Below are 26,016 nucleotides of genomic sequence, written 5' to 3'. Positions count from 1 at the left end.
CCTTCCATAAGCAGAACAGCTGTTAATGGGTAATGAGGGTTGACGAGGTTATTACGAAAATAAGATCCTTCGTTTGCATCTTGACTCTAAATAGAGGGCCCTCTGCCTAACAGTTTATTTCCCCTTTAATATCTTTAGTTGATGTCTTTTTTGTTCATTTCAAGATGTTGGCAGGAACTTTGCAGAACCAGCAGCCTGCAAAATCCCAAACTACTTTTCTGTGCCCCGTTAGTTATGTTGCTGTGGTCTGGATTTGACTAGACTTTCCCACAGCTCTATTAAAGTGAATAAAGATTTTTGTGGTGAATGAGCGGTTGAGAGAGTAATGTATTGATTTCAGGGAAAGGGAGCCAACCTAAAGCTGAGTTACACTGAGGCAAGTCTGAGAGCGCAGGCCAGTGTGTTGAAGGAATTAATGTTGGAAGGCCAGTAGGTTCACCACTCCCAGGTGCCATGGAGAATTTCTCCTGCTCAGAAACTGAAGAAGAGAGGAAAGGGAGGCGAGGACAGGCCTATGAGGAGCGAGGAGAGGAGGAATCTCCTCTGTGTTTGCAGAGTGCTGCTGCTCAGCTGCACTTGGCCTGCCAAAGCCAACAGGGTCCGCATGCGGAGAGGCAAATGTGCCAGCATTAGCTTTGAATGAAAAGCTCATTTATCCAGGGCGACCTTCTCGCTGTATTCTCAGGCAGTGCTGTCAGATCGCGGCCACCCCTCCCTCCTGTTTTCATAGGTACTCGTGCTTTCAGCCGAGCTCGAGTGGGGAGGGAGGTTGTGAGGGGCGGGGGCGCATAGTGAGTGTCGGTTTTGGGGAAGTGGAGAACAGAGAATTTTTTTTTGGGGGGGGGGGGAGAGAGAGAGAGAGAGAGAGAGAGAGAGAGAGAGAGACAGAGAGAGACAGAGAGAGAGAGGGAGAGAGAGGGAGAGAGAGAGAGAGACAGAGAGAGAGAGACAGAGAGAGAGAGAGAAAGATATTTGGGGGAGAGTAGGGAATGAGAGGGTGAGAATGATCTGCAGCTCAGGTGCCATAGCTCAATAAATCAGCCTGAGCGGCAAGGACAGCAGGGTAATTGAATTGTTTTGGTATGGTTGTCCTGAAGTGAATTGTGTGTTAAATGTGAAGGCGCTCTCTCTCTCTTTTTCTTTCTTTCTTTTTCTCACCCCCTCTTGCCCTAAACTCGTTCTCTTTTTTTAAACTGGGGTGGGGTGGACAGGCTGAAATAGGATCCTGTGCTTGGCTGAGGTGAAGCTTCTCTTGGCCTGTAACACCAGGGCCTGTGGGAGCCATTACAGAGCAGAATTCACATTTTTGCATTTTCAGATGGATTTAACTGTAGAGTGGAGTCCCCAGTGCTGACCCTGGTAACATTCTGCCGCGTCTGGGAACGCACAGAGCAAGTCGGCCTTTACAGGATCCGCCGCCGGACTAGCCCACGAGGTGTTGCGTTTGGCATGTGAAGAGAGCTTTTGAGAGACGTTTTTATGGGCACAGAAATACATCTGCCTCAGCTCTCAGTGTGTCTATTATTCTATAGTACCTTAATGGTCTGGAGAGGAATCGTTTCCTGAGCACAGTTAACTACATGCTTAGCGAAACCCAATCCAAAGCAGGCGGACTGGGAGAACCTGATGGCCTAGTTCCCAGCTTTCTGGCAGCTCTCACACAGCTCTGTTACAGTACACTTACAGTCCACCCAGTCACATTGGCCTTAATTTATCACATTGATTAAATTTATGGCAGAGTATGTAGAGGGGTGTAATAGACTCTGCTTCCTCTCTGATCCAGTATGAGCGGTGTGAGATCACTATGATCACTGAGCTCTGCTATGATCTAGGGTTCCTGTTCATGGGTAAGCTCTCCAAGTGAAGGCGCACCTGAGCGGGTTGCCTTTTTATGGTGTACGACGATTCAAGGATCATTTGTATAATATTTTTGGTATGTGAACGTTGAGGAAAAGAGGGGAAAGCAGAAAAAAAGTGAGGAGCCTTCTCCCACACTGATTGCTTTGGTGAAGCAAACTAGCACTCTTGCGTACCCAGGCAAACGACGCATTTAGCATAGATCACACCTCATCTGAATATATGAATGAAAATCAGAATCGCATTTATTCGCCACCATGTCATTTGTCTTGGGATGCATGATGCTGCTCATTACAAAAACGGTACCACCGGTGGCTGCAAGTGGACATTAATGCGGGTACACAGCCATATATCAGGACAGATTATGCACAATGAATTATCTACGTATAAGTAAAATTATATGCATATATTATAATTTAAATAATCACTATTAAGCTTGGGGGACAACATATATTGTGTAATTCAGAATTTTCTAAATGCAATTTACAACGCAGTATAATGCAGTTGTTATGCTCCTAAACTTTCAGTGGTGAATGTGTGCAGTAATAAGTTGCTTTCCTGCGAGGTGCTGGCTCATCTGCTAGTACAGAAAGCATATGTACTGTTTGTGCACAAGGGTTGATGGTAGTCAGCGATGATATCTGGTTTTTGTGGTGAGTTCCAGATAGTTCTTTCTATGCCATGGTGTTCCACTTTCATTCTGTGCTTTCATCATTTCCCATAATTGGACTTGTAAGGCTTGTATCACTGAGTAATTGGCAGAGGTTTATTCATTTCTGTGTGCTAAGTGGGTGTAGTTTGGGGTGGCGGACACAGGACACAGAAATCTGTTGATCAGAAAGGTAGGAGCCTGTCCTGACGTATTCATTCGTCTCTAATGATTGTAAATCCATTTGCAAATTGTGTGGGCCGTGCTAATTGCGTCAAACACCATCTAAATAAACTGTTGGAAGAGGTAAAATCTACAGAATAGTGTAGATGTTGTGTGAAGTGAAGGCCCGTGCTTTCTGCATCATCGAACGATCTGTTTGCTTTAAACTCTGGTTGCAAGGAGTTCGGGTAAGGTGCCGCGGCTGGTTTTATTTGGGAGTCTCAGGCGCTGGAATGATCTCATTACCACCAGTGTAAATGCAACAGGCCTGTAGTCTGTGGGCTGCATTGCTGAGTGACTGGCAGAGCTGCTTTCATTTGTATATGGAAAGATGAGGGCGGTTGTTTTGTCCTTTGAAACCGGAAATAATAATGGATGACTTGAAGCAGTCAGTGACAATGGCCAAGGCAAGAGAGACATTAAAGACACATGTGAACACTGAACCTGCATGAGTGCTCGGCGGGGGAGATCTGGTCGGAGCCAGATGCCTTCCTACAGATCCATGCATAGACTGCGGACGTCTTCTCCTCTAATGAGGAAGGCGAGGGTAAATGACACTCCCTCCTGATGGGAAGAGGACTAGGATACTAAGAGTTTAACAGAGCTGCCATCGCACACTTAGAAGAAAGGGCTTGAAGCGCAGCCGCGCTTTCCCTTGCTTGTGTGGGTCTGCATTTGCTGGTGATTTCGTGTTTTTTGTTTTTTGGGGGGGTTTTTTTACATTTTTTTCAATTTTTTTAATAAAACATTCGGGATGAAAAGTTTTTGGCAGTGATCAAATTGCTAACAACTGTTCTCTTGTGTATGTAATCAGTTTCATTTGCAGAGGGCAAATCTTATGGGAGCAGAGACATGAGTGCTGTGGTTAGCGCGATCTTCATACAGCTACGTGGTCTTTGCAGTCGCTTAGACACAACACCACAAATTCAAATTTCTTTTGTCTTCACACAAACTTAGAAGATCCTGACATATTGTTTTTCTGAAAGTGCTTAAACAATGTTGAAAAATGATTAAACATTTCTAAACCAAAATAGTCCATTAAAAAAGAATAAGGGGAAAAAAAAAAACACTTCCTGCACAGAGTATTGAATTCAGAACGGATGAGAGCTTGGTAATTACTCTACTGCTGTAACAAGTTTTTTATTGTGTGCATTTGGAAAGACAGCACTAGTGGCCAATGCAGGGTCACGTTCATAGAGTAACCCCATTAGATGGGTCACTGGCACAGATATGGAAGCCAATAAAAAAATGAAGCATAGAGGAAGCAGAAGTCTTTATTCTTTTGATTAAGTGGCCTGTTACATTAGCAAATAAGCATATTAATGGATTGCCGCACATCTCTTAATGATCCTTTAATCTGCTTTTTTTTTCTTTCTTTTTTTTTCCCCCCTTCCCCTAACATGTGTATGTGCATACACTCAATAGACGGTGGCTGGAATTACTGCTCATTTACACGCGCAAGAATCGTTTGTGTTGGCGGCGCTTATTGATTAAATCTGTGCCGAAGCGGTGCTGCTCATCACCACGGCGACTGCTCCAGCCTGCCGCGGTTGTGCTCCATTCATCACGGAGAGCACCGTGCTCCCGGTCACAATCCCTCCGCCTCGGTGTCACTCTCCTGCCCCGCTGCGCCCAGTGCCAGGAAGAAAAAAGACTATTTAATCCACAGAAACTCTGTCTACCCACGCGGCTGTGCACTTTAAGGAGGCAATCCAGACGCCGTGCTTTATGGTTTGGTAATGGTACCCTTATTTTTCACCGGAGCGCCGCTGCTGTCTTTATCAGGCCGGTATATATGGAGATGAATGGGGCAGCCGGGCCTGGGCGCGCCGATCCCAGCCGACGGTTCATCAGGAATCTGGAGTGCTCGCAGCCTCGTAAATCAACTTCCCTGTGCTCGCTCACGCCTCAGACAGTCATCTCCACCGCCAGATATGAGCCCTGCTGCTCTCTGTTAAACTCCTGCAGATGTTTCCAGGCCCAGAGGGGGCCAGACGGCAGGGGTGTCAGTGTTCCTCCTGACAGGGCCATGTAATCCTATACACACAGCTGCCAATTGTCTATTGTTGAACCTGCTCACTTTTATTTCAGCGTGTGCTATCCGCTACACACATGCCCACGCAAATTTTGCTGTCAACTAAGTGTCCTGTTGCATTCTCCTGGCAACATCTGAGAAACATCTCCTTCCATGTCTGTATCAGTGATGAATAACAGGACAGACTTAAGGTATTAAACCTTAAGTCTCTACTATCATGTCTCATTGTAATGTGTCTGCTGTTAAGTTTGTCATGTTGTCTGGGCTACATTTTTGTAGTTTTTGTTGCAGGCTCTTCTCTAGGATATTGAGAAGGTGAACGATTTCTCCATTTATATCTGCCTGTATATAAACACTGCCTGTATATAAACACTGCCTGTATATAAACTGCCTGTATATAAACACTGAAGTTGGCAAAGGTCGAGTTGGCATACATACAATGACCAAATGTAACTACTTAAGTAAACAAGTGACCTAGAGCTCATTTCCATCTTTCTGATTTTTCTTAAAACTAATTTTTATTTTTATTTTTATTTATATATATATATATATATATATATATATATATATATATATATATATATATATATATATATATATATATATATATATATATACATACACATACACACACACACACATAAAATAAATAACTTATTCTCATCCTTTACTTGCCTACTTATATGGTACAAATCTATCCATCCTGATCCTCTCTGACATTTCTGTCACACTGATCAAAGTAGAGAACTGGATTTGGTTGCTTTGCACAGCCTGGCAGCACTGAGGTCAGAGGTCATTCAACAGCAGTGTGAAGATTTGGCGGGGGGGGGTTCCCTTCTGCCTGCTGGCTCAGAAAAGCCCCTTTCATTCACAGAACAAGGGGATTGGAGTGGGGGTGGGGCTAATTTGTGTCCATAAAAGCACACAAAGCACTAAAGCAATGAACAGCTCCTTCAGACAGAGGAGTTTATTAATGCTTGTGAATGACGGCGCTTCTGCCTTATTGTGGAGAGCTTGAGAAGGACCAACACTAGTGCCATCAACCTGTTTGTTGTTCATGACCAGGGATGCTAATACAGTAATAAACAAGGGCCTTTCTATGCTATTTTACAGATAGTTGCCAGAAGGTTTGATCCAGTGCTTCTTTTCTTTGTCACCCCTCCCTCTTCACACTCTCTGTCTCTTTCACACACACCTAGTTTGATTATTTACAGTTCTCACCCTTTGCCACAGGCTTTCTTTCTCTTTCACATTTGCCTCTCCGCCAACCCCTCCCCCCTTTCAGACACTCTCTCACCCCGTGTTCCATCTCCCCTCGCTCCCCCTCAGTCACTCGCGACCCCCCTGCCCTTTGCCCATCCCGCCCCCACCCCATATGTACCGTGTCCCACGCTGCCACTGATCTTTTCCCTATGGGTGTCTGACATGTTCTGAAGATCAAAGCAGAGTGTCAGTCCCAGGTCCAGGGGCAGAACCAATTCACCTGCAACTCTGTCTGGACCATGGGAGCCCCATCTCCCTCTATGTGAGGGGTGGGCCAGTGGGGGGGGGGTTTCGGGCAGCACAGCTGCACTCCCGCAGCGAGTCCAACGCCCCTCCCCCACAGACAGACGCCCCCTCCTTTGCCTGCCGTCTCCCCACAGACAGGATTAGCCTCCGAGTCTGACCGTGCCGGACCAAGGAGCGCAAAGCACCCTTTTACGACTAGATAAACTCCCGCCATAAATTGGATGACGGGTTTCACGGCCTTTGCCTCTCCTATTAACGAGAGATCGGGAGAGTGCCCGGTCCAGCGCTTTACCAGCGCTGCACCCGAACTATTTCAGCAGATGGGCAAGGAGCACTGGAAGCCCTCGGGCTGCTCAGGGGCCAGCTTGCGGGACACCCGGCAGAGAGAACCCGCTGAGGCTCACCATTGTGTCCCGAGCCCAGCAGCACAGCCTTGTTTGTCTTATGCATAATTCAGCAGGCCTCCTGAGTCCTCCACAACAGGCCTCTGTGCTGTATGTTTAACGAGAAAGAGCTTGGGAAGGCGAGCGTGTTGGCCAGATAAACTCTGACTGGCCTTGATGCATTAGGGCTCTGTGCGCCGTCTGGGAGGGCATGCTGGGAAGAAACTCTGCCACTGCTGCTGCGGCGCACTCACCTGATCTCACTGGAGATAACAGCAGGGATGGCCTTCCTGTGTGTGTGTGTGTGTGTGTGTGTGTGTGTGTGCGTGCACGTTCATGTGCACCTGTGTGTGTTTGTGTGTGTCTGAGAGGGAGAAGGAGAGACTCTGGATGGTGCCATTTAGTCCGTGCGACCGCTGTGTTCAAAGGCACTAGTGGCTGTAATCCAACCCCATCTCCTCCCCCTCCATTTGGTGTCCGAAACATGACACGCCGCTCTCACCCGAGGCCTCCACTCGGCCCACCATCGGAAGTTGCGTTCGTGGGCGTCTAAAGGCGCTGGAGCACCTGTGCAGGAGAAAGTGCCTGAGCACACCTGGGTTTGTGTGTGTTCCGATCGGCCACGACCCGGCAGCATCAGGAACAGCGTGGGCGGAGATGTTGCGCGAGAGCCGGCCGAGGGGAGCTTTGGCTTGCCACACTCGCGCCCTCTCCCTCTCGCTGCCTACACTCGGAGAAAATTAGATGGTGCTGAAATGGCTACGATTACAGTGAAGCTTGGCAGTGTGTTATTTTGTTCCCTGCACTGTAGATTTTGAGAGGGGGTGCTGGTGGGGTGTAGGTCTTAGGCGAGAATCTGGAGGTGTGCGCGTGTTTGGGCTGTGCTGCGAAGCTGCCTTCCCACCCCGTGTGCAGGGAGGCTGACGTGTCTGGGCGTCGGCCCCAGCGGGAGAGGGACCGCGGGTGACGGCTCACGGCAGCGATGGTGGACCAGAAATGGCACCGTGTACTCGGGTGGGGAGCGTACACGGTGGATATGGCGTGGAACCACACGCGGAGCCAGCTGAGCGTGAAACGAAGCAGATAAAAGAAACTGACCAGATGTTTCGCTCTGCAGGGGGCCAAGGGTGAGGCAGCAAAAAGAAAGGAGTCCAAAGCTTGTTATCCTGTCGAGAGAGAAGAGACTTGAGTCCTGTAGCGATGAGTGATTTAATGCAGCCAGGCAGTGCTCATCACTGTCCCCCTCGGTGACGGACCCCTCTCTCTCTCTCTCTCTCTCTCTCTCTTCCCCCCCCCCCCCCCCGCCATCTCTCCCACCCTCCTGGGCTTTGGTGCCAGGCTGGCAGCCTCTGATGGGCAGACGGCAAGTTGTCTTCATTATAATGCCTTTATTTATTCATGTGTCTGTGGCCAGTGACAGCAGAGGCTGCGCTAGTCTGTCCCCCTCTGCCTGCGTCCTCAGAGATATGACTCACGTTCACCCCCACGCCCTCACTTCCTTTAGTCGAGTGCTACTTTTCCTTAGCTTCAAAAAAAGAAAAAAGGGGGGGGGGGGGTATACGATGAAAAATACAGAAGGCTCATCAGTCAAATGGCTCATGTCAGCAGAGGTAGTGGACAGGGAACCAATGTGGTTTTGTGTGGTGGAACTCCTCCCCTCTCCCACTGCTGAGAGGCAGCTGAGCCCAAACAGGCACCACATGCCACATTGCTCACGGCCACTTTAGTGCGTCTGCTGCCGGCCCGTCTTTCGCTCTATAAATAGCGGGCTGCAGTTTTGCCAGCATGATAATTGGAGTTGCTTCCACCAGGTTGCACAGGGGCTTTTAATCCCGAGACATGTCTGCACTGTCCAGGAGCTTTTCAGGTTGAGGAGCGCTCACTGTCATTGTTTAAGGCTGCATTCACTAAGCTAAATGCGATTACATTATAATAGTGTGTCAACAACAAATTAATCTAATTTTGCCATTACCCAAAACTGCCAAAGCACCCTAATCGTACATTGTGCTCAAATCACCTTATCTGAAACACTTGGCATTGTATGTACATGTTGTTTTGTTTATATAGGATTATGGTTCAAAGTCATGCCCTGATCTGTATCTGTGCCTTTTTTGGCTATGTGGATATAGTCCAAATCTCTCAAGCTGTTTAGTGACCCATAAGAAGAAAATAACCACAGTGCCCGTGTTAAAATGCTTCATCACTAAATCGTGCCTCGCTGAGATGTGTTCAGTGCTGTGAGCCTTGCAAGCCAGTGGGGCATAACCGTTTCAGGCATTCTGAGTGGGCAGCCTCCCTGTGCTGGGGTCCTAGAGTAGGATTGTCCTCTGCAGCAGTGTGAGGAGTGGCAGCTGGTAGCTGCTGGGCCTCACAGTGGGACTGTCCCAAAGCAGAGCTCGTCACATCCGCACCATGCCACCCCTAATGCCTCTCCGTCAGACCAAAGGCAGCACACCATACACACGGCTAGAAATTTTGAAGTTTTAAATTTACCTTTGGAAATTATTTTTGTGGCTTAAAAAAATACTGGCCATTTTAAATGGAATTATACATTTCCAACTGCCAACTGTGGCCTAAGTATGATGTGGTGTGATTAAATGTTTTTCTTTCATTCAAACTATTGCAGAGACTACTGTCTGTCAGCAAGTGCCAACATTACATAATTGCTGGCATTAGCAGACTCAAATAATTAATTAAGAAACAAGTAGTATCTTATTGTGTACATGACGTGCAGTCAGAAATTGTTTAATAGTGTGCCAGCCACAGAACTTTGGTGTGTCAAATGTTCAAAATTATTTTGCACCACCTGTCTGAAAGAAACGTTCCAGTGGTTTCTCACCTCTCAAGCAAGCTGTGTGTGTGTGTGTGTGTGTATGTGTGAGAGAGAGAGAGAGAGACTGAGAGAGAGAGTGTACATGTGTGCTACATCTCCCTGCATGCAGTCACATTGTGTTAGTCCTCTGCTCGGCGTGCGTGACCAGGGTGGGTAGATGGGCGGTGTTGGGGGGGTGTAGTGGGGAGCTCAGCCGGGGGCCGCCACTGCCTAATTTCCGCTCCTCCTGCCCTTGCGTAATGAAGCGCCCCTCACGCCCGTTTGCTCTCGCCCCACTGCTGCGGCTGCTGGGTAATTGGTATGTGAGTGGGCATGAAGATCCCCTCACCCGGTGTAGCCCGACCCCCGCACGACCCTGCAGATAGCTCTTTTGTCTTAATGGAAGTATCATATTTTATTTAGATCTCCATTTGAAAGTAATTGTCAGCAGGAGGGGGTTACTGCAGGAGATGGAGACAAATAGACTAGCGGCTATGCAGCAGACGGCCTTGTTTGATTGGCTGTGTGTGTGTGTGTGTGTGCGTGCGCGCGCGTGTGCGCTTTTTCCTTTGATGATTTGAGTACGAGCAGAGATGCAGAGGTGTGTGTGGCTCCAGCCTGTGCACCAGTCTTGTTTCTGTCTTGGGTGCTCTCTGAAGAGCAGTCACAACAATGATCGTCTACATCTATTACGCGGAAGCTATTACTGTAAGCATTTGAACTGTTGCTGTGATGCTTGTAGCATTTTTTTTCCTATTGTAGTGGCACAAAAGAACACTAGCAAATATTGTATTTTTTTTTCTCCTCTCCTTTATATATCCCCACCTTGGTTTCTGATTAGTTTTATTTGCCTTATAGTTGGCTAAAGGCTAAAGGATTTTAAATAAGCTCTTTTTGTTGCGCTTCCCCCCAGCAGAAGCTAGAACGTTGCTCCAGTGCACATGAAACCTGTCACCATATCGTTTCAAACTAGCAAGTGTACAGAGCTGCCACACACCTGAAGAGCTGAGGGCAGAATGTGTGTGCTTGAGGCTGTCACATGTCCCTGTGTGATTGGCTGGTGATTCAGCTAGCTAGACAGAGGAATGCAGGCTCCTGCCATCCAAAGCAGCTGTGCAGGCAGTCGCATTCTTTGAGATCTCTGTTCGTGGGTGGCACATGACATAGCTGGGATTAGAACCTGAATCCTAGTGGGCAGATATGCTTAAGTGGCTCTACACACAATTTTTACTGGGGGGCATCCTTGGGGACATGTGAATATACTGGACAAAGAGTCACAGGGGAGTACAGCTAATAAGCAATGAGGACTCCTAAAAATCAGACTCTTTGTGTAAGCCATCATCTTTTTTTGTAGATCAGTCCTTCAGTGTAAAAGTGTTCCCACTGACTGACCTTCGGACAAGATGTTTGATATCTGATATCTGCTAATCACTGACATCAGCTATATCAGTAATAAATAAGGTTGTAGGCAACAAATGTCTTTATCGTTTGGCTGTTGTGTCGCTAGCGGCACCACTTGAGAGAGGGAGAGAAACATTTGAAAAGCGATGGAGGCTCTGCCTGTGGAAAGTGGCACAGGGTGGAAGTGTCTACATTGAAGTCTTCTAGAAAAACTCTTATTAAAAAAAAGCTGAGCGTGAGCGTGTTCACCCTAGTGCATGACTACCTGAAGACTCACACTCGCCCTGCGTAGTTCGCCATGCTACTGCTGTCCAAAGCTGCTGAAAGCCATTAGGGAGACTGACTTCAGGACTTTGACTTCTGTCTACTTGATGACCTCCGGCATGGAGGTTACCTACGAATTATGATTCTTTTTCTGGTAAGTGGGTTTTTTGTTTTTTTTTTTTGGTGAGGTTTCTCAGCTGTAATGCTTGTTGAATGCATGGACATGGTAAGCGGTGTTCAATGACTTCTGCTCTTTAGTATTGAAATGTTATGGAAAAACAGGTGCAACTTAAGAGGTGCCCTCAAACTTTGCATCATGACCCCCTGCCAAGTGCTCAAATCTCTGACACTGGTGGTGAAGTTCTAGCCTAGAAAGCTTCCTTGTCCACATAATTTATGTTATTGTACGTATGATTCATATCAAATTTTTAAGAGTGCTCTGTGCAAGACAGTAATAAAACACTTAATGTTCAAGAAAAAAAAATGTGATGAAAAAAGCCAAATAGATCAAAAACCAAAGCAATGGAAAAATGATCAAAAGTCTTTTAGCAGCATACGTGGATGAAAGAACTACTGTTAACTACACGTGTAGGTTTGTGCTGGAGTGCGTTCTTTGCCAGTAAACAATAAGAAAACAAATGAGGCGAAGGTGTTAGCGAGGCTTTATTCCTTATTTGTCATGTTTGATAGCCTGCAAGTGTAACCCCAGCTTTCCTTCTTACGGTGCGATTTCATGTTTAGTGTGTTAATTAGCGCCGAGGTGAAGCGGCAGTGGCACGCTGTGTTTATGGGCGGACGTTCCCTTCGCAGATGGCTGCAGTAATCCAGAGCGAATGATGAATTTCTCATGTATGCAGGTCATCCCTGTCAGCGGGGCCCTCATCAGCCGCCAGCGCAAGGTTGCAGTCAAACAAGCAAGCGGAACTCCAGGCGCGGCAATAAATCTTCGGAGGTTAAAGCCCGAGCGCTGAAAACCAGCAAAGTCCTCGTCAATATTCCACGTAAAAGTGGCCGAGTCACGGTGTGGCGTGCATTGTCCCAGCGGCTGGAGGAAGAATTCTCCTTTAAGCCGGTTTCAGCACGGGCGCGTGGGGCCGGCTCCTTCAGCCGAGGGCTCAGAGGCGTCAGGCTGCAGACATGCTTTCTGGTGCCAGTAATGCCTCTGTCTTCGAGGTCGCCCTGCCTCTGTTTAAGAGCATGCCCGCTCACACAGCTCTGCAGGCGTGTCTGCAAGAAGCCCTTGAATAACACCCGTCATTCTCAATGAATAGCCTTGTCACCAAAAATGGCATGGGCCATATATAAACATGATCTCTTGGGATAAAATCAGAATGACTAATATATATATTAGCTCCCCGTCTCTCTCCCTCTACATATATATGTGTGTGTGTGTGTGTGTGTGTGTGTGGGGTGTGGGGTGGGGGGGGGCAGTGACTCATTCAGTCATGTTCATGTCCTAAAGAGCTTATTTTGAGGGCTTCTTAAGAGCAGATTTTTGTGCATCACAAACTTTTTCGGTATGTTCTCCTTCTCAGAGTGCTATTACTTCCTGTTTTCACTGCTTATTCTCCCTCTGGGTTTTGTGAATACAGTCCTGCAGTAGAGATCTCTCTAGTGCAGTCGCACTGCCTTTCCAGGAATTGTACCAGTCTACATAGAAAACCTGCCAGATGCTGGAAGTGCTATTTCCAGCACAGCAAATCAAGGCCCCCCCCCCCCCCGGTGGCTTTTTTATTAGGTTTTTTTATTTCCTTCCATGCTCCAGTGGAGGATCTGCGTTTACATTAAACAATAACCGCTTTTCCTCTCTTTCTCTCTCTCTCCATCTTTCTTCTCTTTTCCTGCTCTCTCCTCTCCTCTGCTCTCCTCAGTGGATGATCCAGAAGCCCTCCAAAGTTGCCACATTCTTTGGCTGCATCGGGGAGGACCGGTTTGGGGAGATCCTGAAGGAGAAGGCCCAGGAGGCCCATGTGGATGCACACTACTACGAGCAGAGCAAGGAGCCTACTGGGACCTGTGCCGCTTGCATCACAGGCGACAACAGGTCAGCATGGCCCTGCTTGCCGGAGAATGCCTTTATCGCTTCCTCTGGACAAAACCTCCAGTCCCACACCCACACACACATTCCACCATGCGCTGGGACTCACTGTTCCCTCACTGGTTGTTCTTCTCCTTTCTGCCAGAGTTCCTTCCTTATATTTTATGTGTGGTTAGATCAGCACAGAGGTTTTTTTGATCACCGTTCTCAACTTGGCCCCAGAAGGGTTCCAAATTCCATGATTGGGCATGATTGAGGCAGGCAGATTGCATTACGTGCCACCTAATCATCATATATCAGATTGTCTTCAACTTTTGATTCATTTTAAAATGTGTAGAATTGCAGGTGGATTGTAAAGTAGCTTGTGGTATTGCCTTCTGGTTTCTGTTCCCCTGGGAGGTGGAGATATGATCAGGTTAATGATCAACAAGCGCTCATCAGATAGTTCCCACTGTGTTCATAATTTGGAAAATGTTCAAAGCCAGATTAAAAAAACGTGTTCCTTTCCATAGTCACTGCTTTCAGCATGTAGCGTATGCTGACATGTTGATGCCGATGATATTATTTCGCTGAAATGGTGATTAATGTGTGCAGCCCCTGTAAAATAAACTGACAAAAATAAACTGACAGACTGCTAAACTTGAGCTAAAAGCTCTTTTCATGGGAAACGTGTGAAGAAGCACCACCACTCCCAGATGTTTCCCTCCTCTTTGAGCCGGAGCCTGAGAGCTCCATGTCATCACGGTCCTTTTGTTGTGGATGGGTCTCCTCTCCCCACCTCTTCATGTGGAGATCCGCTGGAGCTTGCCCGTGCCGGAGGTGAGTTGCCCATTAGTGCAGGCCGTTTGATGTGGGCCCGCATGGTACTTGCCAGTAAGATGGGTCGGTGTGGAGACTCAGAGTGGGTGATGAGGGGAGCTCCCTTTGTTTCCGGCCGGCGCGCTGCTGGCCAGCCCAGCTCGCTGATAATGGGAGTGCTGGCTTATAGAGCTGTCAGCTGTGGCCTTGTGAGACTACTCATTACCGCCTCACCTGTCAGACCAGAGTCTTTCATTACAGGAGACTAGAGAGGTCACACACCACATCACACAGGTGTACACACGCACGCACGCATTTGTGCTCACACACCCCTGCAGCTTAAAGACTGACAGGACATTTGAGCCTAGATCGATAATGTTCCCAAAGCCTGCTTACTCCAGCAACACGGGCCACTGTTATGGCACCTTCGTGGAGCAGTCCATCGGGGGCCCATTCTTGCACGGACATCCAGCCTCCGGCAGGCTGGGTGGGCAGGAAACTGGGTCAGAAGGCTGCTGTCCTGAGGCCAGGCTGGGGTGAAGCTGTGGGTCAGCCGCCTGGATTGAGAAAGCTGTAATGTGTTTGAATGCTCCTCTCCAACACTGGAGCAAGAGAGCAGAAAGTCCGCGCCCGGCTCTGGTTCACCCCAACACTTTCACCGCATAATAATCAGCGGTACACTAATCTGATTCAGATTAATTTGGTTCCATTAAGGTCGTTATCAGAGTGCTGTATCAGGGCTTTCCCTCCCTCCGAAATCTGTGAGTAACATTATGCTAATATCCAGTCTTGCAGGCCGGAAGGAAGCTGCACTAACGAGACCACTGTTGGAATGTATCTGTCAAAACAGATTTGTTTGTTGTTATGGCTGTACCTGTTGGGGTGGGGGGGGTGGGGGGGGGGCTGGCCTGCATGCGGTCAACGCTGACTGGAGCACCGTGACTGTGACCGTCAGCAGTGTGCTTAGACTGCAGCTCAGCCTGAATCTGTCTAGCTCTGCTTCTCCAAAGGCCAGGACTAGTCTTCGATTGATTCCCATTTGTGGCGAGACTGTATACTATGGCAGTTTCCTGGAGGTAATGCAACTTCAGAATGCCGGCTGGCCCATGGGGACAGCTTCTTCTCGCTAACAAGTGAATAATGAGAGGAGTTGTTTTTCAAACTGGAATTAGTTGTTTTTGTTGATGCAAGGACCACCAGGAGGCTAATGGAGAAGCGGTGGTCCCGGCGGAGCCGCACACTTCCCCTGCATCATTGATTTGTTTGTTCATTTATTTATGGGAAAGGTCTTGTAAGGCATTTGCGCGAGGGGGGGGGGGGAGTGGTGTGTTGATATTTAATTCTGGCACAGCTGACACCATGCAGCTGCTTGCTAAAGCAGCGTCCATGTGTCAAGCTGCTTTGGCCTACAGCTATGTCTAACGGCTAGAGAGCGCACTCCACTCTGGCTCCCCAACATGACCATTACGACTGAACTCGCTGTCTCACGTGCATTTCTTACAACTGCTAAGTCTGGTAGCACAAATGGCTAGTATCACAGGCTAATAGATGCTGCCAAATGAACTGGGTCTCTGTTGGACGGCCGTTTGATAAACGTTTTTGAAAGGTCTGCTGGATTATTAATAATGATTATATGGAAATTGTTGTAAGTGATTCTATTTTTGGACTGACAGTGGTTGCCTGTGATTTATTTGAAGTTCAGATTACATTTTTATCTTCTAGGTCTCTTGTTGCTAATCTGGCAGCTGCCAACTGCTATAAGAAGGATAAACACCTGGACCTGGAGGAGAACTGGAAGCTGGTAAAAAAAGCCAAAGTCTACTATATTGCAGTAAGTGAGCATGTGTTTGCATAGCATCAGGCTTTCTGAATATGCATTGCTTTTTTACTACTTGACAAGGAATAGCTTTAAAAATTATTTGTGAACTGGACTTTCTAGGCAGTTTGTTTGGTGATCAAGGGTGAAGCGTGTACCCTCAGCTCACTGATGTTTACATTGTTCTACAGAATGTGAGAGAGAGAGAGAGAGAGAGAGAGAGAGAGAGAGAGAGAGAGAGAGAGAGAGAGAGAGAGAGAGAGAGAGAGAGAGAGAGAGAGAGAGAGAGAGAGAGAGAGAGAGGGAGAGGAGAGAGAGAGGGGGGGGGGGGGAGAGTGAGAGGGAGAGAGATGTGTATAAGTATGAAGCTAATGATCTGGATGTTATCCTAGGTGCGTGCTGTTAGGATGAGTGTTATGTCACCAAGCTTCTGTTCCAAACAGCTCACGCTGATCTCCGCACAGCAATCAGATGCACTTCTCTGTTTCTTGCCCTTAATAGGGCACTCCTGAATATGAGTAACACTGATTGGCTACGAGTTGCCCTGGAGTACATGAGAGCTTCTGATACACAGTGTAGCTGGGCTGGAGAAACATGGCTCTGTGACCCATGAGAGCGAGGTTCCGCTGAGGGTTCACTGGCGGCCAGGATGACTCACTCTCTTTGAAGGTCGCGGACTTGCCGAGCGATTTCGTTTACAGTGCACGGCCTCCTCGCACGCCGTCTGCCTTTAAGAATGCAACAGTCTGTCTGCTTGTGTGTGCTCAGCGTGGGGCTCCAGGCGAGTCAGGGTGGACCGCTGGGCCCTGCAGTGAGCGGCAGCTCTGCCAGAGTGCCGTGCTGCTGCGCTCCTGATAGAGGAGCCACGCGCGCCGTGCGCTCTGCGGACGCCGCAAACTGGAACTCGTAATCATCCGTAATCAAGGTTGGTGTGAAGCGCGCGACCCCATTACACTCCGACCCCACTGTTAATGAGCCATTACAAATGTGATTGGGACGGCTCGGCGTGCAGGTCCGTACCCGCTCTGTTCGCCGAGAGAAAAGAGGCCGCCATCTGCCCGGCACTGGCCATCCATTTGTGGATACCTGCAATGTAGGCCCATGATTAACCTCGGAGCAGGAATCACTCAATTTGGCAACCATTGTAACGTGACGCTCTAATCAAATAATTTTCATCCCTGATTAAATGACTTTCATCATGGCGCAGCTTGCTGTGAAGAGAGCCTGAGGGTAGGTGGGTGACGAGGAGAGACGTGACGAGGGGTTTTGTTTGTTGGCATGGCTGCGAAAGCCGTGGGGTCAGTGGGGACGTTCGCTGGTGACACCCACGCTCCTCACCGCTGCTTCTGGCACACACTGGCCTGTCTCCTGGTCCCAGACACGCTAGTGCCATCCTACGCGGATTGGCTGGAAAAGTCCCCCAGGCGACACCAGACAGCACGAGAGAACCAGAACAGGAAGGACCGCGTCGCAGCGTTTCCTGAGAGCGGCGTGCCTGTTTGCTCGGCTGCAACTTGCCGTGAGCTCTGGAGACGACGGGAGCCGTTAGTGCGGTGGATGCTCAGCTCAGTATGTCCACGGCTCAAATTTTCGCGAAAAAAAGGCACACTGGGCATCCCAGAGGGCTGCCTTGTTTTTCTTCCACAGGCCCAAACAAAGCTGTGATAGCAGCTTCTCCAGGTGCTCTGCAGGACCTCACTCAGCAGACATGTTTAATGCATTTGGCTGAGCTGTAGCCTGTCTTCACCTTCACCCTGCTTCTGTTCCTCCCTGACTTCTTTCCCTTATTCTTTCTCTTTACCTCATTTCTCTCTCTCTCTCTCTCTTTCTCCCTCTCTCTCTCTCTCTCTCTCTCTCTCTCAGTCTCCTGAAGAAGAGCAGGACAGTGTTGGCTGAGAGGTGAGAGGATTGATTATCCAGCCTGAGAGTTCATTACTTAGGCCCATCCTCTCCCCTCAGCTCCCCTGCGCATAAGGCCCAGGGCCCCGGGACCTGGAGAAGCATGCTGCTGCAGCCAGCCTGGGCGCCCGCTCCCCACATAGCAGCACCAAGCACTCGCTGCCTACTGCGCATACAGTCCCCAGACTGAGCCTGTCCCTGGAACAGGCTGCTGTCCTGCACCTCTCCCTCATGTCTGTCTCTGGTCTTGGGAGATGTTGCTGTGTGAGGTCTGGGTCGTGCTCACGTCCCAGTGGTTTTTGATGGAGAATGAAAGTGAAGCATGCTGGACAAATAAACAATGTGTCCTGTCGGGGATCCTGAGTGCTTCTCTAGGAGCCTGGGCGTGTGTTATTCTACAGGCGAGTTATGTAAGTGATTTCTTCATCTATGTAACTGTCCCAGACCTTGGCACCAGCCTGTCTGTCGGCACCCGGCAACTCTCTTTCACTCTCCACACCCTCCCCCACCCCCATCTCTCTCTCTCTCTCTCTCTCTCTCTCTCTGTTTCCCTCTCTCTCTTTTGGCCTTATCTTGCTCTCTGCATTATTCTGCCCTTGTCTTCCTGTTAATGTCAGTTAGGAAAATACAGAATGCAGTCAGGTGCTGACTTCAGCCGTTATTTAAGTATGCCCAAAGATACTGATGGTTTAAGCATTTCTTTGTCAATTATAATCACTTTTTGAATTCAACATTTGCATCATGCTCAAATAGTTTGTGTGTTGATTTTAAGGAGTTTAAGAGAAGATTTATAGGTAGCACTTTGTATAGTATCTACCATGAGTGGGTTGTAGGCTTCCTAGTTCTGTAGGTATGGTATTGGAAAAGTCCAAGAAGCAGAATATATTGCTGATAGTGTTTTGGGAATTGGTAAATGCTTTATGTCAGATTGTAAAGGCTCTAGTGACTAGCCTGTCATGCTAGCTGTTCTAGAGAGCATGACCTAGACCTGTGAGAAACATGTAGGAACTTAGAGTAGAGGTATTTATAGAGAGAACAATTTGATCAAAGCATAGGCCAGAACCAAACATTTGCATGCCTGACTGAAAAGTCCCCTGCCAGTCCCCAGAAAGCATTTTACTGCACTTGAGGTGAACGCAGCAGTTGAGCAGTCATATGGAGAACTGCCGTTAGACTGTGGGCATCCCTGCAGCAGATTTTATACTTCATAAAGCCAGTCTGCTCATAATTAATAACATCCACTGTGTTATTAACACCAGCCGTCTAGATTTAGATCAAAGGCTACACTGAGAAATGAGTGCTTTATTGTGCTGCTTTTCCTGTGGTTTGCAGGCTGTTTTACGGCTGTGCACGCTTGTGATGCGTGTACTGTTAGGTGAGCAGGACCAGCACAAGGCGCACCCTCGGAGGTCCTCACCGCTACCAGAGATCCGTGCAGATTTTCCTGTATCCTCCTCAGCCCAGTGGGGTCCCTCCCATGAGCGGTGATGACAGACTGCTGATGGCCCCTCTGTCCACTGACAGACAAAAGCTTTAGTCAGCTTTAGTGAGTCACAGGCTCACACACACGCACAGAAAAAGAGAGAGAGAGAGCACAGAGTAGTCTGCCTCTCCTCCTCACACACGCCTCCCCACAGATTCACATATTTACTTGTTTGATGATAAACAAGAGAAGTTCATGAATCGGGAGAGGCCAATGCGACAGTGTTCCGCTGAGGTGGTTTGCGGGTTTTTTTTGGTTTTTTTTTGGGGGGGGGGGTTGTTTTTGTTGTTTTTGGGGGTTTTTTGTTTGTTTTGCGAGCGCTGAGTGGCGGGTAGGTGGTGCCGCTGCCACTTAAAGCGCAGGGCTGTGTTTCATTGCGGTGATGAGGAACACCTCCTTGAACAGTAATCTCCATTGACCTTGTGTTCCGAGTGGAAGACACCCCCGTATGAACATCACGCTGAGGTTCCCATTTAGTTCCACCTCCAGCATTCATTTTAATTTACCTTTATGGCTTTCCATTCAGAGCATATTAGGCTCTTTGCTTCTGTCCTCTGGATTTGTTCTCCTGCTTCTTTTGCTACAACCTTTTTTCCCCCTCTTCATCTGTGAGTCAGATTAGCAGAGGGGAGTTTGTGCGGTAAAGCGCTGATTAATGAAGCTTGGCGTGGGCTCCCAGAGTGCCCTGCCACTGAAGGGTGTGATTGGATGAAAGGCGAGTTAATGGAGTCTCGCAGTGGGCCGGGCAGCCCGCGCTGGGCTCTGCCATCCAGCCTGAGCCGGCGAGAGCAAGCAGGCAGTGCAGCCATCTTTCACAGACGGAGGGAGGGAGGGAGGGAGGGGGTGTTGTTGAACTTGTGCCAAATGTTTGGTGGCAGGCTGTTGCTAGGAAATGAGGATCCTGAGGCGGAATGGTGCACAGTGAGCTGTAATGAGGGACAGGAACAGGGCTGCAGAAAAACACACGGAAAACATTTCACACGGATTCAGGCAACGCAGGAGGAAATGTCGCAAATTCCAGTTCATTGCAGCAGTATTTTTCTTCACCGCTGCCTTTGTATATTTGGTTGGAATTTTTTCCCAATTTGTTTCTAGCTTTGTACTTTTTAAATATATGTATTTCTTTAAAACTGTCGCTCCATTTCTGCAGTCGACGCAGCCAAGAAGTCCAAGAGTGTCCTGGCGGCTCATGTTTCTCTTCTCCCTGACCCATAATTTGATCTGCCTTGGCACATGTGTTGTGCATTATGCCAGGGCATTAACCTCAGTGTGCCAGTCTTCCCTACTCAACACGCCTCTGAGCCTGTGAAGCCACTGGCACAGAACCATGTTCTCTTAAAGGGACAGCAGCAAGCTGTCCGTCTGGGAGGTGTGTGCGCAGAGTCACGCTGAGGCAGGGAGGGACACGGTGAGGGGGAGTGGGTGTGTCTCAGGGTGAGAGATGAAAATAATTAAAGGAGGAGCCAGGAGGGCCTCTGAGGCCCCAGCTGCAGATGGTTCTAGAACAGCATGGGGACATAAAAGAAGAAGTGCTCTAAGAGGGGTGTGCCAGTTCCACTGAATGGCTTCTTCGTCCAGGGACGGTTTGACGGTGTAGGGAGGTTGCTGTGAAAGTGTCACCTGGTGGGGGGGGGGGGGGGGGGGGAGGTTTCTTTCTCTGTCTGTCTGCCTGTCTCTCTCTGTCTGTCCGTCTCTCGTGTGCTCTCTCTCTCTTTCGTTCTTGCCCTCACCCTAACTTGTCAGTTTTTCCTGTGTGTGTGTGGCTTATATTTCACATTGTACATCTATCTGCAAGCTTTCAGAGCTCTAAGTGCTCTATTGCACACAAAGCAGGTTGAGCCTCATCAGTACTAATGTCAGCAGAGAGTGACAGGGAGCGAGAGAGCACATCATTAACTGCTACAGTAAGCGGCATGCCAGCCTGGACCCTGAAGTGGCATAATGCAGCCCCCCCGCCTCTTCTCACACACACACACACACACACACACACACACACACACACACACACACACACACACACACACACACTCTTTGTCTCTATGTCTTATACACACACTCTCTTTCCATCTCTCACATGCTCCTTTGCTCTCATTCTCTCTCTCTCTCTCTCTCTCTCTCTCTCTCTCTCTCTCTCTCTCTCTCTCTCTCTCTCTCTCGCTCGCTCGCTCGCTCGCTCTCACTCACTCACTCACTCACTAACTCTCACTCTTTCTCCACAATCTGACTTCAGAGTTCCCTAGTAAAGTCAGTGTCGGGAATGGTGCAATTTCTGTTTCATACCCATAATGCCGGCTCGTTCACAAGGGCTCTGCTGATGAGTTCAGTAAGGTGACTTCCTGTGCTGTCACTCCCACACGTAACCCTCACCTTCATCTTTCCTTCTCTCTGTCCTCCCTCTCTCCCCTTTTCTCTCACTCTCTCCCTTTCCCTCCCTCCCTCCCTCTCTCTCTCTCTCTCTCTCTCTCTCTCTCTCTCTCTCTCTCTCTCTCTCTCTCTCTCTTTCTCAAACAAACACACAGTCATACACACATACATGTGTGCACATAGTCAGTGCTCATACTGACCTTGAGCTGAATCTGGCGTCAGCTGCCCTACACACTTCATCTCACCCCCCCCCCCCCCTTTCCCGAGAAAGATCACACAATGCAAATTGAGGGAGTGAGTTGGGGGGCAGGGTGGTGGAGTAGGTGCGGCTGGCAGGCTCCGTGTGACTGCAGGCGATTGGTCACAGTGTTGCTCTGCTCTGATGAAATTTAATCTTGCCATATTTACATGCGGAGTTTCACTCTTGGCAAGCCCTATTAAATAGATTTGTATACGCACTTCATCTTGATTAGAGCTCATGCCTCAGAGAGACGTCTGCTGTGCCCCCCCGCTCATCTCCGTCACTCAACGCGGACACGCTTAAAACGATCAGCCGCATGCCTGCTCAAATTGCGTGGTGAAAAATTGCTTGTGTGCCATGTTGATCACTGACTTACCTGCTCTTTCAAATCTCCCCTGCCATGGCCGCAGGCAGGTATGGATCCGGTATGGTAGTATGCTAACCTGCTAGTGCTGTGCAGCGGAGTGCTGTATCAGGATGGGTCCTCGGAGTGCTGTGTCCTGCAGTTCAAAGGTCACACGTCAAGCTTCTCTGCATTCATACTTAATTCTTATCCAATGAGCAGTATAATTTCTGAAAAGGAATACGTTCATTATTGCAATATTGAAATCGGTTTCCATGGGGAAGTAGCCCAGCGGCGAACCCTGCCAGCGGAGGCCAGGGTCGATGAGTGTGACTTCCTTTCGGCTGCGGGTTTCTGTACGCTGTGTTTATGGTGTCATGCTTCATTAACAAACCACTGAGTGGAATGTTTTTCAAGTAAATGCATTCTGTTTCTGTTCCTGTGACGAGTTCATTTTTGAAACCATGTTGTAGCTAAATGTAGGTTGCTAAGAAAGAAAGAACTGACAAGTACCCATTTCAAGAATTGTTCAAAACATTTCATAGACAATATTCATATTCATATAGACAAAGCATGTCATTAGGCATATATATTGATATAGACAAAATATTTCATAATTCATATATATTCATATAGACAAAAAATTTCATAGGTCATTTAATTTAATCTTTTAAACACTTGCAACAAACCACTTATGTACTATATTTGTATTTTCATGTATTTTCTGATTCCTTCCGTGAATGAAATAATTACAGACCACTCACGGGGTTCAAGATGCCTGAATATTTGGTGCTAATAGCAGTCAGTAATGCTGAAATTCAGTGTGATGACAAGGCCCTAATTGTACAATTATGCACATGTCGCATCTTTAGCCATTAGCCCCCCCCTCCTTCACTAATTTCATTTATGTATCTACAGTGCAGACACACAAGAGCAGTTAGGTGTTAGGAGCTATTTGACATCTCGCTGTCTGTGTCTAATTTACTGTGAATCAGGGAGGCGTTTGCGCGGGGTTGAGCTAGGTGGCCGTTTACTCAGCGGAGGGATGTTTGCAGGCTTAATTGAGCCATCATTAGCTGACATGAGTGCAGTCATGTGGGCGGAGCATGTTCAAGCGCAGCTCGCGAGCAGCGGGACGCTGGGCTGAGGCTCCGTGTGTAATCGCTCCGCTCCACCACACGGGCTGAGGCAGCTTCACAGGCGTACAGGTTACCGCCCCGTGGGAGGCAGAGGGAAAGCGAGAGGAAAAGGGGGAACGAGAGGGTGTATACACGCATGAACACGTGGTATACATGCATGTGCATAGGGTATACACAGTGCTGCCACACAAAAGGTCTTAAGCACAAAGCCTTTTTCTTCCCCAAACATTAGAACTGTGCACGCTCCGAAACTGCGCCCCAGCGCCAATGCAAGGGGTGGGCACGCTTCCCGTGCTCAAATCTCCTCCTTCTAACGCGCGCCTTTGTACCAGTGAGCAGAGCCACAGTTGATTCAGGCCTCAAAGGCTCATGGGCCGCACACGCATGCACCGGCTGCACGTTTGATCCAGTAAAGTGCTCTCCATGGTGAGTGGAAGCCCCTCTTCCTGCTTGCCCCTGGGGAGGAAGCCCACGGCTGAGGGGTCAGACTAATATTTACGGATGATAAGTGGATGCTGCTGGAGGTCTGCAGGCCTCTTGCTGAGGGTTAGTTACCCAGGCCATTCAATCAGAGAGAGGCTGCTAATGTCCCGCCTCACCCCCCGCCCCGGATGTGGGGCTCTGCTGGGCTGGGCAACCCCAGTGAAACATTGATGTGCCCGGGTGGACGTGCATAGGGCAGACTGGAATCACGGCCATGGAGGCATAGAATCGACAGCGAGAGACACCAAGTCATGCTTGATTGTTTGTTAATATGCTGAAGATCAGGGCTAGCACACTTTTTTGCACGGGTCTGCGTACAAGCGCGCTAATAGGACAGAATCAATAAAGCATCTCGGAGTGTGAAACAGCAAGTCTGGAATGCACAGGGATCTGACTGTACAAGTGAACTGCACTGGGTTTTTTAACACTGTGAAAGATTTATCTGGCAAATGACACTTGACTAATCATCCGCTATCGATTGGCTGTATAGCGCCTCTCAGGCCAGAGCTGCAGAGGAAGGGCTAAGTGCAGGAAGCATAGCACCGAGCTCTTCACCCTGGTGCTGGCCTTTAGGCCTGGTCTTCTCCTGCCACTTCCTTTGATTCACGGTTACTAATGGGCCATGATATGGGAGAGCTGGAATTCCCTTCAATGCCAGGCCTCACATCATCACGTATTACGCATGGTGGAGGTGGTGCAGGGGCTGGTGCGTAGCCGGAGCTCATGGCGGTTTCGCTCTGAGCTGCCGTAACGCCACGCAGATGTTTACGCTGCGCACAGCAGCTGTCGAACGAAGGACTCCGTTGAGGAGGGATTCGCACGTCTCTCCGAAAGATGGCTCCTTTCACATCGCCTGCCATCACTAGTGGGTAATTTCTTCAACACATGCACAAACTCAGACTTGTGCAGCTGGCACCAGGCCGAGCGTCGAGCCCCACCACACATGGACCCCGCCTGTATGCCAAATGGGGGTGACTTTGGAAACCAGGAGGTTTGGGTCAGGTTTCTCCCTTGAGGCCACAACCCCGTAAAGTTCACACGGTGAACTTTAATCTATAGTGTAGTCTATAGGCGCATCTGTGCATGGAACATCAGCTCGAGCCAAAATCATGCAAACGGACATGGATACCCAATTCCCTGGCTCTCCCACCTACATGGTGGGGTTTGTTTTATTAGCTCCAAGCACTAGTTCACTCTCTTGACACATATGAAACGTACTGTGTAAGTAATGAGGGTGGAAGTATTGCTGTGTAGCAAACATCTTGTTCCCCTCGGGACCTGAGCATGCTCAGTGAAACGTGAAATGTCTTAACCCTGAGTTATATTGTTTTGCTGTTGCCTTCTCCTGGACTCTGATGTTAACAGGCCGCCTGTGATTTATTTGTATATTGCTTTCTAATCAGGCTGTGTTTTTGGCTTTAACCCGTCCACACCTGGCTAGGGCCCCCATCACATAGGCCCTGAGGAACAGAGGCAAAGAGGGAGCCTTGATGCAGCTGTACTTGCATGTGTGCTCACACATATATACACACACACACACACACACACACACACACACACACACACACACACACACACACACACACACACATATGCAGAGCTGCCTCTTATAATGGGGCCATATTGTATCCATCCCTTTTCTTCAAAAGTCTACAGCTTCCTGGTAGACTCGAGGGGTCTAGTTCATATCCAGAGCTCCACGAGAAGTGTTCAGAGTAGCAATTAACATTTTCACTTGCACACAGTTTTTGCTGACCCTCTTTATCTTGTTGCCTTTTAAAAACGCAACCAGAACGGAAGGTTTAAAGCGAGAAATGACCCTGACGATGAAGCATGAAGCGTTTGCCTCCGAGCCGGAAAGGCGACTTGACAGCAGTCTCCAGTCTCACCAGGTGCATATGCGAGTGTTGTGCTCTGCACTGAGCAGGTCTATTAGCTGGTGACATAACACGCTGACGTTGCAGAGGGCACAGTGACGCGCTCGTTATCTGCGGACTGCTGGAAGATGTGAGTCATCTTCTGGAAAAATGCATTTTACCATCTGTGTGTTGAAAGGAGGCGATTTGGAGCACAAAGGCAAGGACACAAATCCTGTACTTGTGTGTTTCTCACGGTGCTAACGCTACCTCGGGTGTCAGGGCCAAGCGTTTTAATCCTAACTCTCCATACATTCAGTTAACATCTCCGACCAGAGAAAGACGCAACAGTCATGTGTATAATGTTATCGTGATAAATAATGACTGCCACGCTTTGTCCAGTCTGTGACATTAAAGTGTAATT

At 48.6% G+C, this 26,016-nt stretch overlaps 1 protein-coding gene across 3 annotated transcripts in view; it reads left to right on the top strand.

Annotated features, from left to right (window-relative positions):
- The window catches only part of adka (adenosine kinase a), a 105,138-nt gene that overhangs the window by 36,343 nt on the left and 42,779 nt on the right, over positions 1 to 26,016 (top strand). For all 3 annotated transcript variants that reach the window (XM_081725006.1, XM_027017632.3, XM_027017634.3), the window contains exons 5-6: positions 13,004 to 13,176; positions 15,691 to 15,799. In XM_081725006.1, the coding sequence (XP_081581132.1) occupies positions 13,004 to 13,176; positions 15,691 to 15,799 (282 nt within the window). The remainder of the gene's footprint in view (positions 1 to 13,003; positions 13,177 to 15,690; positions 15,800 to 26,016) is intronic.

This window comes from Electrophorus electricus, chromosome 12, assembly GCF_041902795.1.
Source record: "Electrophorus electricus isolate QZ-2024a chromosome 12, ASM4190279v1, whole genome shotgun sequence".
In the NCBI taxonomy this organism is placed as follows: domain Eukaryota; kingdom Metazoa; phylum Chordata; class Actinopteri; order Gymnotiformes; family Gymnotidae; genus Electrophorus; species Electrophorus electricus.
This window is presented reverse-complemented; position numbering and strand designations above follow the sequence as displayed.